The sequence below is a fragment of the Vidua chalybeata genome, chromosome 12, assembly GCF_026979565.1.
Source record: "Vidua chalybeata isolate OUT-0048 chromosome 12, bVidCha1 merged haplotype, whole genome shotgun sequence".
In the NCBI taxonomy this organism is placed as follows: Eukaryota; Metazoa; Chordata; class Aves; order Passeriformes; family Viduidae; genus Vidua; species Vidua chalybeata.
In genome coordinates, this window is record NC_071541.1 from 3,229,409 (window position 1) to 3,245,803 (window position 16,395).

At 41.9% G+C, this 16,395-nt stretch overlaps 1 protein-coding gene across 3 annotated transcripts in view; it reads left to right on the plus strand.

Annotated features, from left to right (window-relative positions):
- CNTN3 (contactin 3) overlaps window positions 1–16,395 on the plus strand; it is a 100,165-nt gene that overhangs the window by 21,348 nt on the left and 62,422 nt on the right. For all 3 annotated transcript variants that reach the window (XM_053953910.1, XM_053953909.1, XM_053953911.1), the window contains one exon: window positions 2,119–2,255. In XM_053953910.1, coding sequence (XP_053809885.1) covers window positions 2,198–2,255 — 58 coding nt within the window. In that variant the 5' untranslated portion in view covers window positions 2,119–2,197. The remainder of the gene's footprint in view (window positions 1–2,118; window positions 2,256–16,395) is intronic.

A 16,395-nucleotide genomic window follows, 5' to 3' on the forward strand; every position in this document is an offset into this window, starting at 1 on the left:
AATTAATTTAGCTCCTCCATATTTTTTTTTTTTCCCCTTGCAAGACCACAAGAAAGCTGACACATGAGAGTGACCTACTTTAATATTGATGCTTCACCTCCTCCCTTCTCCCTCTCTGCCCTTCTGCTCTGGGCAGCTGTGGAATTCCTGGGTTCCAGGAGCTGGGATGGTGTTGATTGTTATCCCTTGGGAAGGCTTTGTGGGTGCCCCTTGGAAACACAGGGTGAGGAATGGCCAGCTCCAAGTTTACAGCTCCCACGAGAAGTTTTTAATGTTGTTTGGTTTATTTTTTGTTGTTTCAGTTTGTCCCTTTTTTGTGGGGTTGTGTTAGTTTTGGTTTTGGTTGGTTTTTTTTTTTTTTTGTTTTTTTTTTTTTTTTTGTTGTTGTTGTTGTTGTTTTTGTGGATTTGCTTTGCCAAGGAGAGAAAAAAAACCAAAACCAAAAAAACAAACAGAAAAGGAGAAAAGTAAAGCCTTGAGCTGCACATCTGGCACAGAACAGGTTTCTTCGTGACCTCACTTTTCATTGGGCTCAAAGAAAAGTTTGGGCAATGCTCTGAGGCACAGGGTGTGACCCTCAGGGTGTCCTGTGCAGGGCTAGGAGTTGGATTTGGGATCTCTGTGGGTCCCTTCCAACTCAGGATATTCTGTTAAGAGCTAACCTGTTGCCTGAGCACTGTTCTGAGGTTTTTCCCATGCAAAATGAGCAGAATTTGTTGTACTCCCATTGCTCCTTTTGGAAACCAATAATGTTTCAGTTGTGTATCACCAACATTTTTCCATCTGAGATCTGTCAGGACCTGGGTGAGGCTCCTAAAATTGTACCCAGGGAGGTGCCCTGGCGTGGGATATTCCCATTTGAGGTGCCTGGGAATTGCTGCAACCCTGCTGTGAGCCTTCCTTCCCCTGTGCCAGCTTTGCTGGGGGATCAATACCTGGTGTTGGATAGAGATGTGAGGGCTTGGATTTGCTTATTTTCAGGTTTAGAAGCACGTGGGAAAAATGAGAAGGCAAGAACTTTTCAACACTGGATGGAGGATGCCATGGCCAGCTCTGTGTGGATCCCACAGGAGCCAGGGATGGCAGGATGAGGGAAAAATAATCTCCTTGTGGCAAAGGGTGATGTGTTCTGGAGGAGAGTAAATTCTCCTACGTAATCACAGGCTGGGGATGCATGAGAGGGGAGAAAATTCTCCTAGCAATATTAAACTTTTAATTCTAGTGTTAAAAAAAAAAAGGTAGTTCATGTGGAAACATCAAGTTCAGACAGCTCATATTTGGCTCCTCAGAGTTAGTAGTTGCTTTCTTGACCTTATTATGGCCATGCAGTGATCTGCAGGGTAATTCCAGAAGGAATCATTTAGTCTGGGCTGTGTCCTGCCTGTCTCCCCTTCCTCTGAACAAAGAGGATGCTGTGGAAGTGACATCCAGAAAATACATAGGCCAGAGTTGTCCTGCAACTAAAGAAAAATTACTGTAAAGCTGCTTTAGGAAAAAAAATACAAGTGCAATAATGTCACAGCCAGGTTGGTAGGCCTCAGCACAGGGTTTATCATCTGGCCAGTGGCAGGGGTAGAAATGGCAGTAAATTGGTTCATTGCACCTGGTGCAGAAGTCCAGAGAGGAATTAAAAACTAAAAAAGCCACCAGTGAGCTCATCACACTCCAGTACATCAAAAAAAGGATGGGTTGGGCATGGCTTTAATTAAATCAGTTGCAGGTTTGTGTTGTTGCCAGCGTGGCTGGCACAAGGCAAGTGCAGCACAAGCTGCTCCTCCCAGATGTGTTCAGCTGCTGAACTGAGTATGGCTGCACCCTTCCTTTAAATCCTCTGTATCTCACAAATAAATCAGTGCTGGAGCTTGGTGGGAAGTGGGAACTGCAAAATCAACTTTGCTGTCAGCTCTGCTCCTGCTGGAGAATAAAACTTCCAGCACCTCATGTACATGAAAAAATGTGAAATATGAATGCACCCTTCTGGTGGGGGATTAAGTCCTGGAAAAAAAGAGGACCATTAAAGGATATGTCAACTTTGTATTTATTTAAAAGTGCATTACCAAGGAAGCCAGCTCTTAAGGACCATCAAGGGATTCAGTTTTATGTCTGTTCTTTTAACAGGTTAAACCTTGCCACCTGAAAGACTCAGACACACAGTTCCTGTGAGACAACCAGAATTACTGAATTCAGGAGACTGAAGATGCTGCTGCTGCTGTGGGAGCAGCTGTTCCTGGTGTCATTTGTTGGCTGCCTTGCAGGTAACAATAATCTCTAATTTCTCTTTTAGAGCTGTGCCCGAGTTCCCAGATTCAAGGTTTCATCTGCACTTGAGGAGGAGAACCCAGAGGCTTTGAAATACACAAGTTATGTAGAGTTTAGAAGCCAAGCATGCAATAGATGTGTTAAATAATGCAAAATATTAAAAGTGAGTGAATGAAAAGAGCCTTTGCTACATAGGGATGTGCTTTCCAAGCAAGCAGAAGATATTTGGATGCAATAAGGATGCTGTCAGTAGCAGTGCATGGTGGGTGTGCTGGTTGGAGAGCTGCAATGTGTGTTTGTCTTTAACTGGACACTCCAGATTCTTGCCGAGGCTGATTGCTGCAGCTTTTCTCAAAACTCTGCTTTAGAATGGGGTTTATTCCTGAGGGGCAGCCCTGGATTGTTGCTGAACTGCTGAATTGGTGCAGAGGTTTGCTTTTCTTGCTGTGCCAGGCAGCTCTCAGAGTTTGGAGCTGGTGCTGCTGCTGAGGTCTCTCTCTGCTGCCACATCAGCTCTGCAGAGTCATTTTTCTTTCCCTTAGGGAGCTCAGTGCCTGCTCCCAGCAGCACAGGGCTCACCGTGGTGCTCTCTCTGCTCAGCTGCTTCTGCTCCAGCCTCCCCAGTGGTGCCAGGGGGATGAGAGGAGAGGAGCAGCTCCTGCTCTGTCCTTGGGGCTTGGCTCTGGTGAATTCTGTGCCCCCTGGCTTTGCCGGGCCTGCCAAGAGCAGGGCAGTGCCCAGATGCCCCCTGTGCCTCCTCGTCAGGAAGGTCAGCCCAGCTCTGGGGAGCAGGGCAGTGCCTGCACTCCACGAACCCTGAAAATGGAGTGCTTTACCCCCGAGGTCTGCTGTGGATAGATGAGTTTGCTTTCCAAGAACTCCAGGGGGGAATGGAGGGAAACACTGGGGCTGCCCTGGGCAGTCTCCTGGCTGGGATCTCCTCCTGCTCCTGTGCTGTGCCAGCCTCTCCTTCCATCCTCTTCCTCCCCTGACTGGTGCTTGTGTCCTGGCTGTGCTCAGCAGGGTTGGAGTCCTGCACACAGCTCCAGGGTAGATGGCTTTACCTTCTCATGGAGGCTCAGGGGGCTAAGATTTGTTTTTGGCTTAGTCAGGAACTTCAAAGAAAGAGAAGTGATATTGTTAGACCAGTGTCCATCCTCCCAGCCCTTCTTTGCACCTATTTCAGGTCGCTCCCTGCAGCTGGGTACTTGCCAAATGTCACTTTAGTGCCCATGGGGAGTTGGCAGATTGGAGAGCCAGGAAGAAGTCAAGTGAAAAGCTGCTTTTCCTATTTCCAAAAGCCGGCCTGGAGCAGCCATCAAGGATGTACATCCCAGTCTAATGTTGGGTTGCTGTCACTGAGGACGTTGTGTGGAGTCCCAGTCAGCACTTGCAGAGACGAGAGTTGAGCCAGATGGAATCTGAGGAACTGAGCATTTCCAGCTGCCTGACCCATCTCCCTCAAAACTCTGCAGAAGGGCTCAATCCTGACATGAAAATCTGTTCTTTGGGCATGTGGTCCATGCTAACACGACCTATTTGCTTCAATTGCATGAATCTCTTCAGTGGACCTTTGGAGCAGCAGGCTGCTAAAATCCACTTGGGAATCCTGGAGCTGAATTGATTTCAAAGCAGATTTTAGTAAGAGCGCGCTGTAAATGTGGAAACAAGTTGTCAAACAGTTTGGAGAATGTTATTTTAACCTCTTATTAAGACAGATCAGCAGGTATTCTGCCTGCCCATAGAGAACCATTTTTCTTCTGCTTTGCCTATAAGCAAAAAGACAAATCTTGAAAGAGCTGTGTGCAGTTCAGTGTTGTGAAATAACATCACAGCTGCAGAAAAGGAGATGATGCTGATCTTGGCTTATGAGCCCTGACATTGTCTGTCTTTGCAGATAATGTATTTCAAACTAGGCCCCTTATTGCAGTGTCCTATATTGAATTGCTTTTCCTTTATCTGTTGTGAATCTTCATAGTTCATCAAAGAGGAGAATGTGAGAGGATCTAATGAAAAAAAACAGTGGCCCTTGGGTTTTTGTTTAGTGAAGTATGATTATATCTGTATGACTAATGATCCCATGGGGTTTTTTGTCCATTTACCTTGGGGATCAAAAAGGTGATTACTGAGTATTAAATATATATATATATATTTATGTGGGGTTTCCAAATGTCTGCCCTGTTAGGAGAGGCATTTCAAAACACACACTTTAGCATCATTGTCCTTAAATTACTCTGAAGACCAACTTCAAAGGTAAAAATGAGTAAAATATGCAGAACACCATCAACAGTGAAAGTGCCAGGCTAAGCAGTGGTGAAGTCATGAATTAATTCCAGGTGTAACTTCTTGCAAATTCTGATTCTTGTAGGGCCTTCACCCTCCTGGGTGTGCTGACTGCACTTGGTCCCTTGGGGAACTGGGGTAGAATTCCTGTCTGGAATGTGTGAGGAGCAATTTGATGAGCATTTTGATGAATTTTTGAGCCCCCATCACACGAGTGTGTAAAAACTTCCCTGCAGTTTGTGAGGCAGCTGCGTTCTCTGACCGCTTTTGTGAATTTTGGCTTCGTTTTCCTGCCCCTGGAGAGCAGGAAAAGGCACGGAGGGCAGTGCTGGGGCTGCTCCAGCCCTGCAGAGCACAGGCACTGCTCTCTTCACTCCCTCATAGAGCTCTGCTGTTCTCCCCTGCTACAACCAGCTGCTCTCTCCTCCCCAGAAAGGGATGTTCTTAAAGCCTCTCCCGAGCTTTAACAGGAAAAACGACTCCTGAAGGCTGGTTGAAGGGGAAGGAAAGCTGTGAATAAAGAGAGAGTTCAAAGAAGTGAAACAAGGAGGACTCTGTGTGTAAATGCATAACATTTTTCTCCTTCAGAAGGTGAAGGGGGATGTTTCAAACGCGGTGTCCAGGGTGAGACCTGGAGACTCCACTTGGATTAAGTTTCTCTCCTGAAATTCTGACTCCCTGGCCTTGCTGCACTTTATTTAAATAGAGAAGAACAAAAATAATATTTATATTTTTTTTCTTCCAGACATTGCAGGCCTTGGCAAAAAAAAAAAAAAAAAAAAAAAAAAAAAAAAAAAAAGCAACCAAACAAAACCACAAAGCCACAAAGAAAAAACCCAGCCAATGCACTACTGTAATATATAGAAATTATTTGGACACTGAAGCCTGGTTCCTGTTCTCTCACTTTATACTAAAATTTGCCAATAGGGAGGTTTTTCTTCTAATTCCTTATTCAGCAGTCCATTTGAGTTTAAAACTAGATCATATTCTTTGTATTCCTTTATGTCAATTCAGGTGTTTTTATTGCTTTCATTTTCATTTTTTCATTTTGTTTTCTCAGTCTAATACAGAAATAAACTGCTAAGCCCTCAGGCGCAGCAGTGTCATGTATCGGATTCACAGTTCTCTTTCTGAGTATCAACTTTAGGAGACTGATGAAATTGGAAGGCATGATTCCTTCTTTATTTTCCAAAGAGCATGAAAACAAACCCTCTGTGTTCTTACTGCTCTGATGCTGTGATTAAATCATGCCACAAGGAGAGCAGAAATATCCCCTTCAGATTTAGTCTTTGGTGGGGAGTTTCTTTATGGGTAAAAGTCCATTTGTAAGGGGGGAAAAAAATTAACATAATTTACTACTCTTGTTCAAATTCGGTTTTCATTAAGAGTTACAGCCTTCAGACAGAGCCAGCCTGGTTTTTGATGCATAATGCTTTTGCATATTAATAGTAATCTCCTTTTTGTGCATTTTACATGTCCAGCCATCATGTTCAAGTGCAGCTATGTCAGGAGTGACTGTCAGAATTGTTTAGCTGGGATGGCTTGTGCAGCACTACCAGCGTTCAGTGCACTGCCAGAAAGTTTGGGTTCAGTTAGTTACAAAATGAGGAACCAGTCTTGAGAGTTGTGCTTTTTTCTGAAGTGTTCGGGGAGCAAAAAGGTGATTAGTTAGCATTAAAAAAATATATATATGAAATATATTAAATATATAAATATATAAAATATAATAAATATATAATCTAAAATATATTATAAATATATATTTTATATACTGTACATATTTTATATAAAATATATATTTTATATCTATAACAATATTTATATAGAAATATATTTATATTAATATGTATTTTATATATAAACCATTTTTATATATAAAATATATATTTATATAGAAATATATTTATATTGATATATATTTTATATATAAAACATATATTTTTATATATAAAATATATATTTGTATATATAAAAGATATATATATTCAAAATTTGTTGTTTGTTCAAAATTTAGAACACACACTTTGCCGTTATTATCTTTAAATTACTGTGAAGAGCAGCTTTAAAGATAAAAATGAGTAAAATTTGCAGAACAACACGAACAGTGGAAGTGCCAGACTAAGCAGTGGTGAATTCCTGAATTAATTCCAGGTGTAGCTTCCTGCAGGTTTTGATTCTTGTCGGGCCTTCACCTCTTGCTGTGGCCCAGGGTAAATCTCACCTTCCTCTGCAGCTCCTTTCTTCCTCCTGTAGCAGCCTTGGGCACTGCTGGGTGAGGTGGCCACATTTAATCCATTCACTTGGAATCAGGTGAGGGGAAAAAAAGAGTCTCCTTCATGAGGACCTGTGTTTTCTGGTCAGCTGAATATTAACTTGGAGCTGGGTATAAATTTAAGTCCAAAGCCCGTGGAAGGACCTTTGTTGACGTCCCAGCCTTTCTCCAAGCTCATGGATTTCCAGGAGTCCGGGTTCCCATGGTGGGCGTGCCCTTACCAGTTACAACATTGAATTCCATAAGTGCAGAAAATGCTGTTATAGTCAAATTCTTTTTGAAGAGAGACCTTTAATAGCTTTTGAAGAGTCTCCTTGGTCTCTGCTTTACCTTTCAAGCTGAAGAATGCCTCCTCTTGAAAAGCAGCTCCCTGGTGCTGCAGATACTGTCTAACCTTACAGCTGAATCCTCACCTTCAGACAGTCAGTGCTTCATTGTAACGAGACAAATGCTGCCTTTATCTTCATTAATTAAGCTCATTGCAGATTTGATGACATTTGAATGGAGAAATTTTGGCTGGTGGCAATTCTGATTTTCACATAAATTACCAAGAAGGAATTTCCAAGCGGTTTATCCTGCAGTAAAATTTTGTTACTGCACATACTACTGAGCATGAAGGCTGTACATTTGTACTTACACAGTTCTTCTGCCTACTGCAGGTTGAAGTGCAGTACAATAGAGCCAATAATTCCAATCTATTTCTTGTAAAAGGTTATGGAGCTTGGGCACATTGAATAGTAACCCCTCCTGGAATGCTTACTCCAATCCACAAATAAATATTGATTTAGTGGGAATTGTGGTAGATCCCAGTGCCTTAGGACTTCTGTTTGCTCAATTTTTTGGTAGCTAGATCATTGCCTGGTATTTTGGTTATGGCTACTTATTTGCTGTGTGACTTCAGACTTTTTTCCCCAGACACCTTGGAAAAAATGACTTCTGAAGATTCCCAGCTTGCCTGCCTTTTGACAAAGACAGCACAGGAGCCTCTCCATGGGTGTTTTTTGGGATTTGGTGTGGAATAACACAGTCAGAGTTTCAGAAGTGAGGTCTTGAAAGTTGTTGGAAGACTTGGCTTCCAGCCCTTTACTTGGGAAGCTCAGGACACTGTGGAGTTAAAAAAATCAGATTAAAGAGGCTGTGACAGACAGTTGAAAAACAGGGGAGGTACACTGGGTTGAAATCTAAAGCTGAATAATTTGGCAGATGTTCAGAAAAACAGCAGAACTGACAATAATTCAGTTCGTATTTTAAAAAAGCTCTTCAGTAGAAACTGTTCTGATTTTTCTTGTTGTTCTTAATGATGATGTTCAAAATGAATGCTTTAGGTTTTTAATTTTTGGTGATTTTAAATATGTGGCTGCCAGTGCCTTGGACAAAAGCTTTATTTGTGCCATAATTAACCTCTCAGTTTTTTGTGTAATAACAAATGTGTTAATAGTAGCCTTTAGCTCCTCCAATACAGGATGTACATATCAGCAGTGAGATTTCAGGGATCAGTATTTATCAGGGATTAAAACACAATTTACACACTGTTTTTTTCAGTAACAAAATAACACAACATTGTAAAGTATTAAGCTTAACCCCAACCATATTTACTAAACGTGTTTGAAAACCTAAGCGAATAAAAGCTCATTTATATTCCTGTCTGATTAGCACAATCAGAACTTACTGATGCTAAAACGAGCCAAATTTCCATAACTATAAACAGAATATTAAAATTCAGTTGACTAGCAGAGTTGTGATGTTTTTCCCCTCCTTGGATGGAACATGGAGTTGCGACTTTCTCAGTGTTTTTTTAGGGGTCTTACAAGAAAATTAAAGGCATTTCAAAGCCAGGCCTTTGGGCAGGGAAGCAGAACTTTTTCCAGGCAAGTGTTTGGAATAGAAAGCAGAAGATGATGTGTAGGTAAACGTGGTTGTGCTTGGCTGTCCTTTATTTCTGCATAGTTGGGGCTCAGATGTTCAGGAACATTTGAAGGTAGAAACCACTTTTTTTTTTGAAGCAGCCACCACAATTATTTGTAGTATTTTACTCAGTCAATGGGACCAGAAAACCTTAGTGAAGGAGGGGAGGTACGGAGTGACTTTGTGCAGTTACACAAATTAAGGAATTCCATACTGAAGCCAACTGGGTGTTTCCCTGTGGTGTAAAATGAGAAGGACAGAATGGTTTGGGTTGGAAGAGACCTTGAAGATCATCCAGTTCCACCTCCTTTCACAGGCAGGGACACAGAAACGTGGAATAACACACAATTGAGGAGACCTGGGTTTCATTGTGGTGCCTGTGAGCTTGTGCAGGTGACTCAAGTTCCCACTTAAATTGCCAGGAAAAAGCCCAGTGACACTTCAGAAGTTTTTGTGTGGTCCGAGGGGTCTGGGTGAAAAGAGTGCCAAAGCTGAGACTTGCCACATTATCCTAAAAGCACATCAGGGTTTGTTCCTATCTCTGAAGTGTCACTTTGTTAAAAAGTGCCGTATGAGGAGTGAGCATCACTTTTATTCAGCAGACACAGCAGAGTGTATCAGCATCCTGTTTGAAGTAATCAGAAAATTTTTCGTCTCCAGTGCTGCCACTCCACCCTCACAGACTGTGAGCTGCAAAGTCACACCTTGCACTTGCTTTGCAGAATTATTTGGGGCAGCTTAAGGTGCTCTGCATGCAGCAGGAAGCAAAGGCCTGCAAAGAGAAGTGTGGCATTCCCTTGCCTTTGGCAGTTGCTGTGCAATGAGCACTTGAAAATGGTTTAAACCTGAATTAAAAACAGCTTCATTTGCATAGTCAAGGGTAATTAGTGTGTATTTTATCCTCGTACAGCTATTTATAACTCAGAAAGCAATAAAGAAAATCCTCAGGTACTTTGATGCTTGATTCAGTTAAGGATGCTCCTGTAGCTCAGGGCTGGCACATAAAGATCTCACTGTTGGTGAACACCGGAGTGGCAAATTTTGATCCTGGAGATGGTGGGCATAGCTTGGGAGAGTTAAGGTGCAAATCAGAGTTCCTCTTCCAAAGCTCTGCTGCACGTCCAGGAAGAGTTTTTAGCTTGATTATTTCCAGACTTTATGTTGTCAGAGATCACCCCCTGGTAGGGACTTTCTGAACTGGGTATTTTAAGGTTTCATCCCATTATTTCTCGTTTTTAAGGTTTGCTGTGTAGGGAGATCACCTGGCCCTGGATTTATCAAGTCAGGGCAGCTCTGGAGGTGTGGAATGGAAGGAAAGACATTTTCCCTACGCTCTTCAAAATGAGAAGAGACATTTATCCTGTACCAACAAGTTGAGAACAGGACAGATTCATTCCTTGCCACGATGTTTTGTGCTGGCTGGGAGACGGTTCCAGCAAGCACTGATAAGAGACAGTGTTTTCTGAGATAAACCACTGACAGTAATGGTGCCTTGGCTTTTTGGGGAGAGGGGGTGTATGACAGTTCTTTCTGCCTTCAGACTTACAAGAATTGCCTTTGATTGCAGCTGTAAAAAAACCCTAAATCTGAATTTGCTTGCTAGCCTATGTAAAATTTTATTGTAGACCATAGACTGTAGTTAAAAGTGAGACAACTACACGGCTGAATCTATTTTTTTATACATAATTTATATATAAAATCTAAAGATTCATCTCCAATTTCACATCTACATCCATAGCATTGCTGCAGGGGGGACATATTTCAGCTTTTGCAAGAGTTTGCCTAGTGAGTGACAGTAGTGAGCAACATATTGGAAAATATTACTTCTAATTCATTTTTTAAAGTTTTTTGAATCTTAACATGAAATATTGTATTCTGTAAAGAGATTCTGACGAGAAAATGAAATTACATAAAAGCATAGAGGAAATGAGGGAGAAAAAGCAGTTGTTTCAGATCATAACCTCATTGGTTGGGGTGACAGTTTCAATTCCATCTGAGTTCTCTCCAGTTCTCATCCTTTTTATGTTGGATTAAGTAACAGTTTTTGTCTTCTTATTCCCATAGCAACCTTATCTGTCTTTATTTTTTTGATGTAAATCTGCTTGTCTCTTACTATCTTTCAAAGCTTGTGCATGAATAGCTTGTGAAGGAGAGGAGTGTGGCAAGGAGAGAGCAGAGACTTTCTGGCATAGAAAATAAGGGAAAGAATATTTTGGAGCAGAAAATAGAGAGCTTAAAGAATACTTTTTTTCCTCCCAAAGCTATTTCTCATCATCATTTTCCCATGTGTTTTTTTTCATGAAGGCTAAAGCTTTAGTGCTGTTTTAGGATGTTGTGGGAGCTTAACTCCTCCAAAACGTTTAGGCCAGCCCACGTGCTCTGCCAGAAATACAGATTTAATGCTCTGTAGCATTATGGTTTCTATAACTTGGGAAAAGTGCCACTCTGAGCAAAGGTAAACCTTGCTTTGCCATGATTTTTGCTCCTCGTGGAATGTGGAATCTCTTAGGGGAAGGTTGAGTTTTGGGCAGGACCCCCAGCTTTGTGTCCAGCCCTGGGAGAATCCTGGTGCCTGAACGCTCAGGATGCCAGGGATGGGGCTCCAGATCCCAGCACAAAACCTGTTCATCCAAAACCTGCACATCCTCACTCAGGGGCTGTTGCTGTTGGACACGAAATGAGTACACAGAAGCTTGATAAGTTCAAAAGAGAAAAAGAGCTAGTTTTAGTCAAATATCTGGTATTTATAGAATTCCAAAGGTGACCGTGGATTGGAGGATGGAATTACCACCTCTCCAACCACACTGGTCCAAAGATCAATCAATCATTTCTCTCCACCCACAGAGAAATGTGTAAACTATTCTATTTCTACATGAAATTGTGTGGGAACTCTGACTCTCAAATATGTAAACGTTATCAGAAGGCTGAGAAGTTTTATGAGAACTTTAAAACTTTTACGGAACTATAAAAGAAAACGCTTTTAAAAATCAGGGCATCAAGGGGCAGCTGCTGGTTGGCTTTAGGCATTAATGAAGTTGAAAAACACAGCTGTTGATTTGTCTCCTTACATCTTTTTCTCCTATTAAATACTCTCCTTGATTGGACATGCTTAATATAAGATGTGTCTGAAGTGCAAGGGAGACAATGGACACCAATATGATTTTAGATTTTTATACTTTATGCCTAAATCCTGAAATCTTTTTAACACGAGCTTTTTGAAATGCTGACTTCATTTCTGTAAAAAATATTTATAAATAACTAAAAATTTTGGCATTTCCCGCACAGCTCCCCTCACCTGGTAAAGCTCTAAACCAGAAATGCTTTAATTCTTTAGTGTGTGTGGTTTCTTTGTTTAAGAAAAGCAGTGACGTTGCTTAGGATTTATGCAATGCAGGACTGTTCTTAAAACTCTGAAATACAGGTTATTTGGGAAAACAGAGCTTATATTCACTAAAAAATCAAAGCAAGTCCTTGCTAAGGAAAGTATTTCAGCTTTTGTCAGTTACCCTAATGGGGTCTTGTTAGCCCATTTAACATGCTCCTGATAATACCAAGATAATACTTAAAAATGTTTACCTTACATTAGTACCCCATTAAGGGCCTGATCTAAAGCCCATTGAAGTTAATAGGAACATTCAGTATGAACTGAATGCTTTGATCTTTCAACTGTACTTCTTGCAAGTTAAAAAAGAAAAATCAAACATGAAAATTGTTCCAGTCAACAGAAACACGGCTGTGCTGTGTCCTACCCCACCCTTCATGGCTCATATTGGATTTGGAGCCTCCTCAAACTGAAATAAAGATTTACAATATCAATTTGGAATGTGTTTTACAGCACCAAGCTATGATGTAGAAAAAAGAAAAAGAGGGTGTTGCTAAAAGGCTTTGGATAAGGAGCTGAAATAAGGGAAGGCTTGGCTGGGTGGCTGAGAGAATATTTGATGTCATCATTTAGTAGCTGTTGGGTTTGTTTGTTTTTCTTTTGTTTGTTTGTTTGTTTGTTTGGTGCCCTGGCATGATTTTAGACAACATTATCTTATTGAAGGTGTTCTTCAAATAATGTAGAGATGTCCTTTTCTTTTGAGGTCCCTTGGAAGATGTGCAGAGGGGGATTTAGGGAAGTGGTTTAGTAGGACTTGGCAATGCTGGGGAATGGTTGGACTCGAGGCTCTTGGAGATCTTTCCCAGCCTAAATGGTGCTGTCATTCCATAACAAGCACAGTATCTTGTGATGTACAGAGTTACTCTGACATTCAGTGAATTTATAAGAAATACACAGCAAAGTTTGACTGAATTAACCCCTGGCTGCAGCCCAATAAATGTGGACAGATTGCAAATAACAATTTCAGTGCCTTCACTGGGTATCACCTTACTTCAAAGATACTTTTTCAGAGCTGCAGTTTGCTGCCAGCCTGTGTATTTTGCTTTCTGATGTTCATTGCAAAGCAAAGTAGGCATCTTAAAACTGAAGCAGTGGAAGTTAGAGAGCTGCTCCTATTACACTGCATTGCTTGTGTCTTTATTCTTGTATTGATTATGTATTTATGTCTTGGTTCTCATCCAATGTGGCACTGAGTAGTTACAGAGAGCACAGGCTGGGAATTGTGGGGAGTCTCATTTAATAAGCAAGGAAATTCTCTGTACTTATGAGAAGAGATGCAGTACCTGATTTTATTTTCCTGTTATTGCCTCTCTCAGCCCTGTGCAGCGAGACATCTTCTCTCTTTTTTTTTTTTTTTTTTTTTTTTTTTTTTTTTTTTTTTTTTATGGAACTTTAATTTTTCAGCCCATGACTTTTTATTCAGTTGTAGTTAAGGATGTATTTGTGAGGATTACATCACCCTGCAAGGAGCAGTGTGGCTTAGGCTGGGGATCAGGCTGCACATGGAGCATCTGTCGTGGAACAATTCTGCTCAGATACCAGCAAAAAGATTTGAGGTCCCCCTGTCTTTTGGGGGTTTTCTCCTTATTTACATGTCTCAATCTATTAAACTCTCCTCAGCAGCACTGGGATTGTATTTGTTTCTCTAAATGGAGTAGCAGAACTCAGCTATTTTGCAGGAGCTGGTTTATTTCCACTTCTGCAGCCTCTGTTGTTGAATGGTCTGATGCTGAATTTATTAATCTATGCCGTTGCTTGCTCAGGTGTAATCCCTTGTTCAGCCACATTTATTCATCCACTGAAGGATGTGCACATTGGTCCATCATGGCATATTAAAGTTTGCCTCCTTCTGCCACAGCTGTCATCTCTTTGACCCCCTCAGTAAACTAACAGTCTTCCACATAATTTTGCTTTCATTCAAGTGTAATGCCATTACTGCAGAGGCAGACAGAATGCAATTCTCTAAAGATTTTGTCTCATTCCCTTCTCTTCCAGGGAGGTTAATGTGCTCAGATGATCCCTGCCTTTTCTTTTTGCTCTCTTGCTGCAAGAAGAGCAAAAAAACTAGTGCTCCTGGATAATCAGTTTGGACTGGCTTTTGGGGGATGGAGCAGACTGGGAAGATGAACTCACCAGCTGGGTAGAAGCTCTCTTTACCACTTGTGTTTCAAATGCCTTCATTTATTTTCTTAGCACTTTTTATTTCTACAGCTCTTTACAAAAACGTTGTACAGATGTTTTCCTGAAACAGAAGTAACTGAATCAAAACCTCTTTGCCCAAAACAAGCTGAGCCAGGTTTAAATATTAATGACATGTGGGAATCACTTCAGCCTGAAGTTGAAGCAGTGCTTTGTCCACAGCCATTTGTCTCTGACAAGTGGTACCACTGCAGAAAGCCCCCAGCCTGCAGGGAATGTCTGCAGTGGCAGTGCTTTGCAGCCTGTGGTCACAGCAATCCCTGATTTTGGGAGTGAGAGCTGGGAGAGGATGGTCAGAAATGAGCCAGCCCCAGCAGGAATCCTGTCCCTGAGTGCAGCTTCCCTGGATGAACTTAACTGTCATTGTCACATCTAATGACTTGGAATGGCATTGATTGCCTCTACTGTACACACTGCTATTTTATCCACTAATTAAGTTAAAAAATCAAATGAGCCAGTGATTTGTTGGGTGTAGGGGCTGGTTCTGCACTGCCACAGCCTCTCCTCTGCTGGCTGAACTCTTGTGTGTGATTTGCCAGAGGCTTGCCTGGGTACCAAATGAGTATATGCGTGTGTGATATGATGCTTTTGATTTTTAATAATCTGATATTAACAGTGGTATTTTGCATTTCCTTATCTGTTGTTGAAACTCCTTTGCATTCAGCTGGTTTCGAACCTCTGATTTCTTACTACATCTCTCTTCCTAATTTTATTTCAGATTCTTTTCAGAGGAATTTTTGTGCCGCTTTGGTTAGCAATATGTAGCATTTTTCTCCTTAGTATTTTATAAGTTCAGCTCTTAATAACACATGCTGCTCTAACTTACTCTTTCATCTTTTTGTGTATCTCTTTTTTGCTTCCATTTAAAAGTAACTTTAGCACCTCTTTAAGCCAATTGCACCTTATCCATCCCTTATTTTTCTCCTATCTTTCCTGATGAGGATTCAGTGGAATTACCGTCTTACTTCTTCAAGAAACCTTACAGCCTCATAATAAATCCTTCTTTTGTGGGCAGGAAAAAAAAAATCAACTTGTCTTGTGATTGTAGGTCTGATCTTTGTATCTAAACTTGTGGGACCTGCACGTCCTTCCAGGCTCTGGTGTCGACTGACTCTGTGGCAAGGGTAGAATGGGTTTGTCATGTGCCAGCGTGTGGAGAGGCTGGCAGAGGGCTGCTCTGCTCCCAGCTGAGAGCCTGGCACGTGGGCACAGCCAGGTCCCCGTGTGCCACACGCCCTGGGTGCCATTGATCTGTCGCTCTACAAGTGACCCAGTAGGTCAAGGTACTGAGTTCTCACCACAAAAGCTTTGTGCAGTGAGTTTAATTTATTCCAAGTCATGCTTGCAAGGGTCTCCTGCTCTTGCTCCAGACACTGCAGATCCCAGATCAGTCTGATCCAGGCCAGATGCAGTTTTCTCATCTATTTACCCTTTTGTTTAATTGTGTAATGATTATCGTTCCTGCCTTCATAAAGCAAAACATGGGATTTGTTATCTGCGTGGGGATTACACTGATTGGGTTTTCAACGTGCCTCTGTTACATCTGGGTCAGAGCAATGATTAATATTGAAAGAGAGCTTTTGTAACCAGGCTGAAGCTCTGGCACGTGTCCTGAAAAGGCTGCTGTGATTTCTAGAGAGGCTGTGAGGGGCAGAAGTGGGCATGTGGCAGAGCAAGTGGGATTTGGGCTTGATTGCAAGCAGGTGGAATTTGTCACCCTGGTTGGGCTGATCAGCCTGGGCTTGTCACTGGCAGGAGCAGTGCTCTGGTGGGATGACAGGGAGTGCTTACAGTACTTAGAGAGGACAAAATGAGCTCTGCCAGAGGTTATTCATGTCTCCCTCTGATGAGAGGTCAGGAGGAGCTGTGAGAGGTCTGTGTGGGTCTCACAGGTATCACAGCAGGGTTTTACTGTGTGACCCTGGTGTTAGCCCTTCCCCACTTTGCAGCAGCTGGCCTGGGGTTATCATTCTGACCCGAGTTTGCCTGGCTGCAGCCTTTTGGTCTGCCCTGCCTCAGAAATGCCACCAGGATCAAGTGCTTCTACCTTGTGATGGGAGCATCCTGCAAAGAGCCACTCTGGGCATCTCCTGGA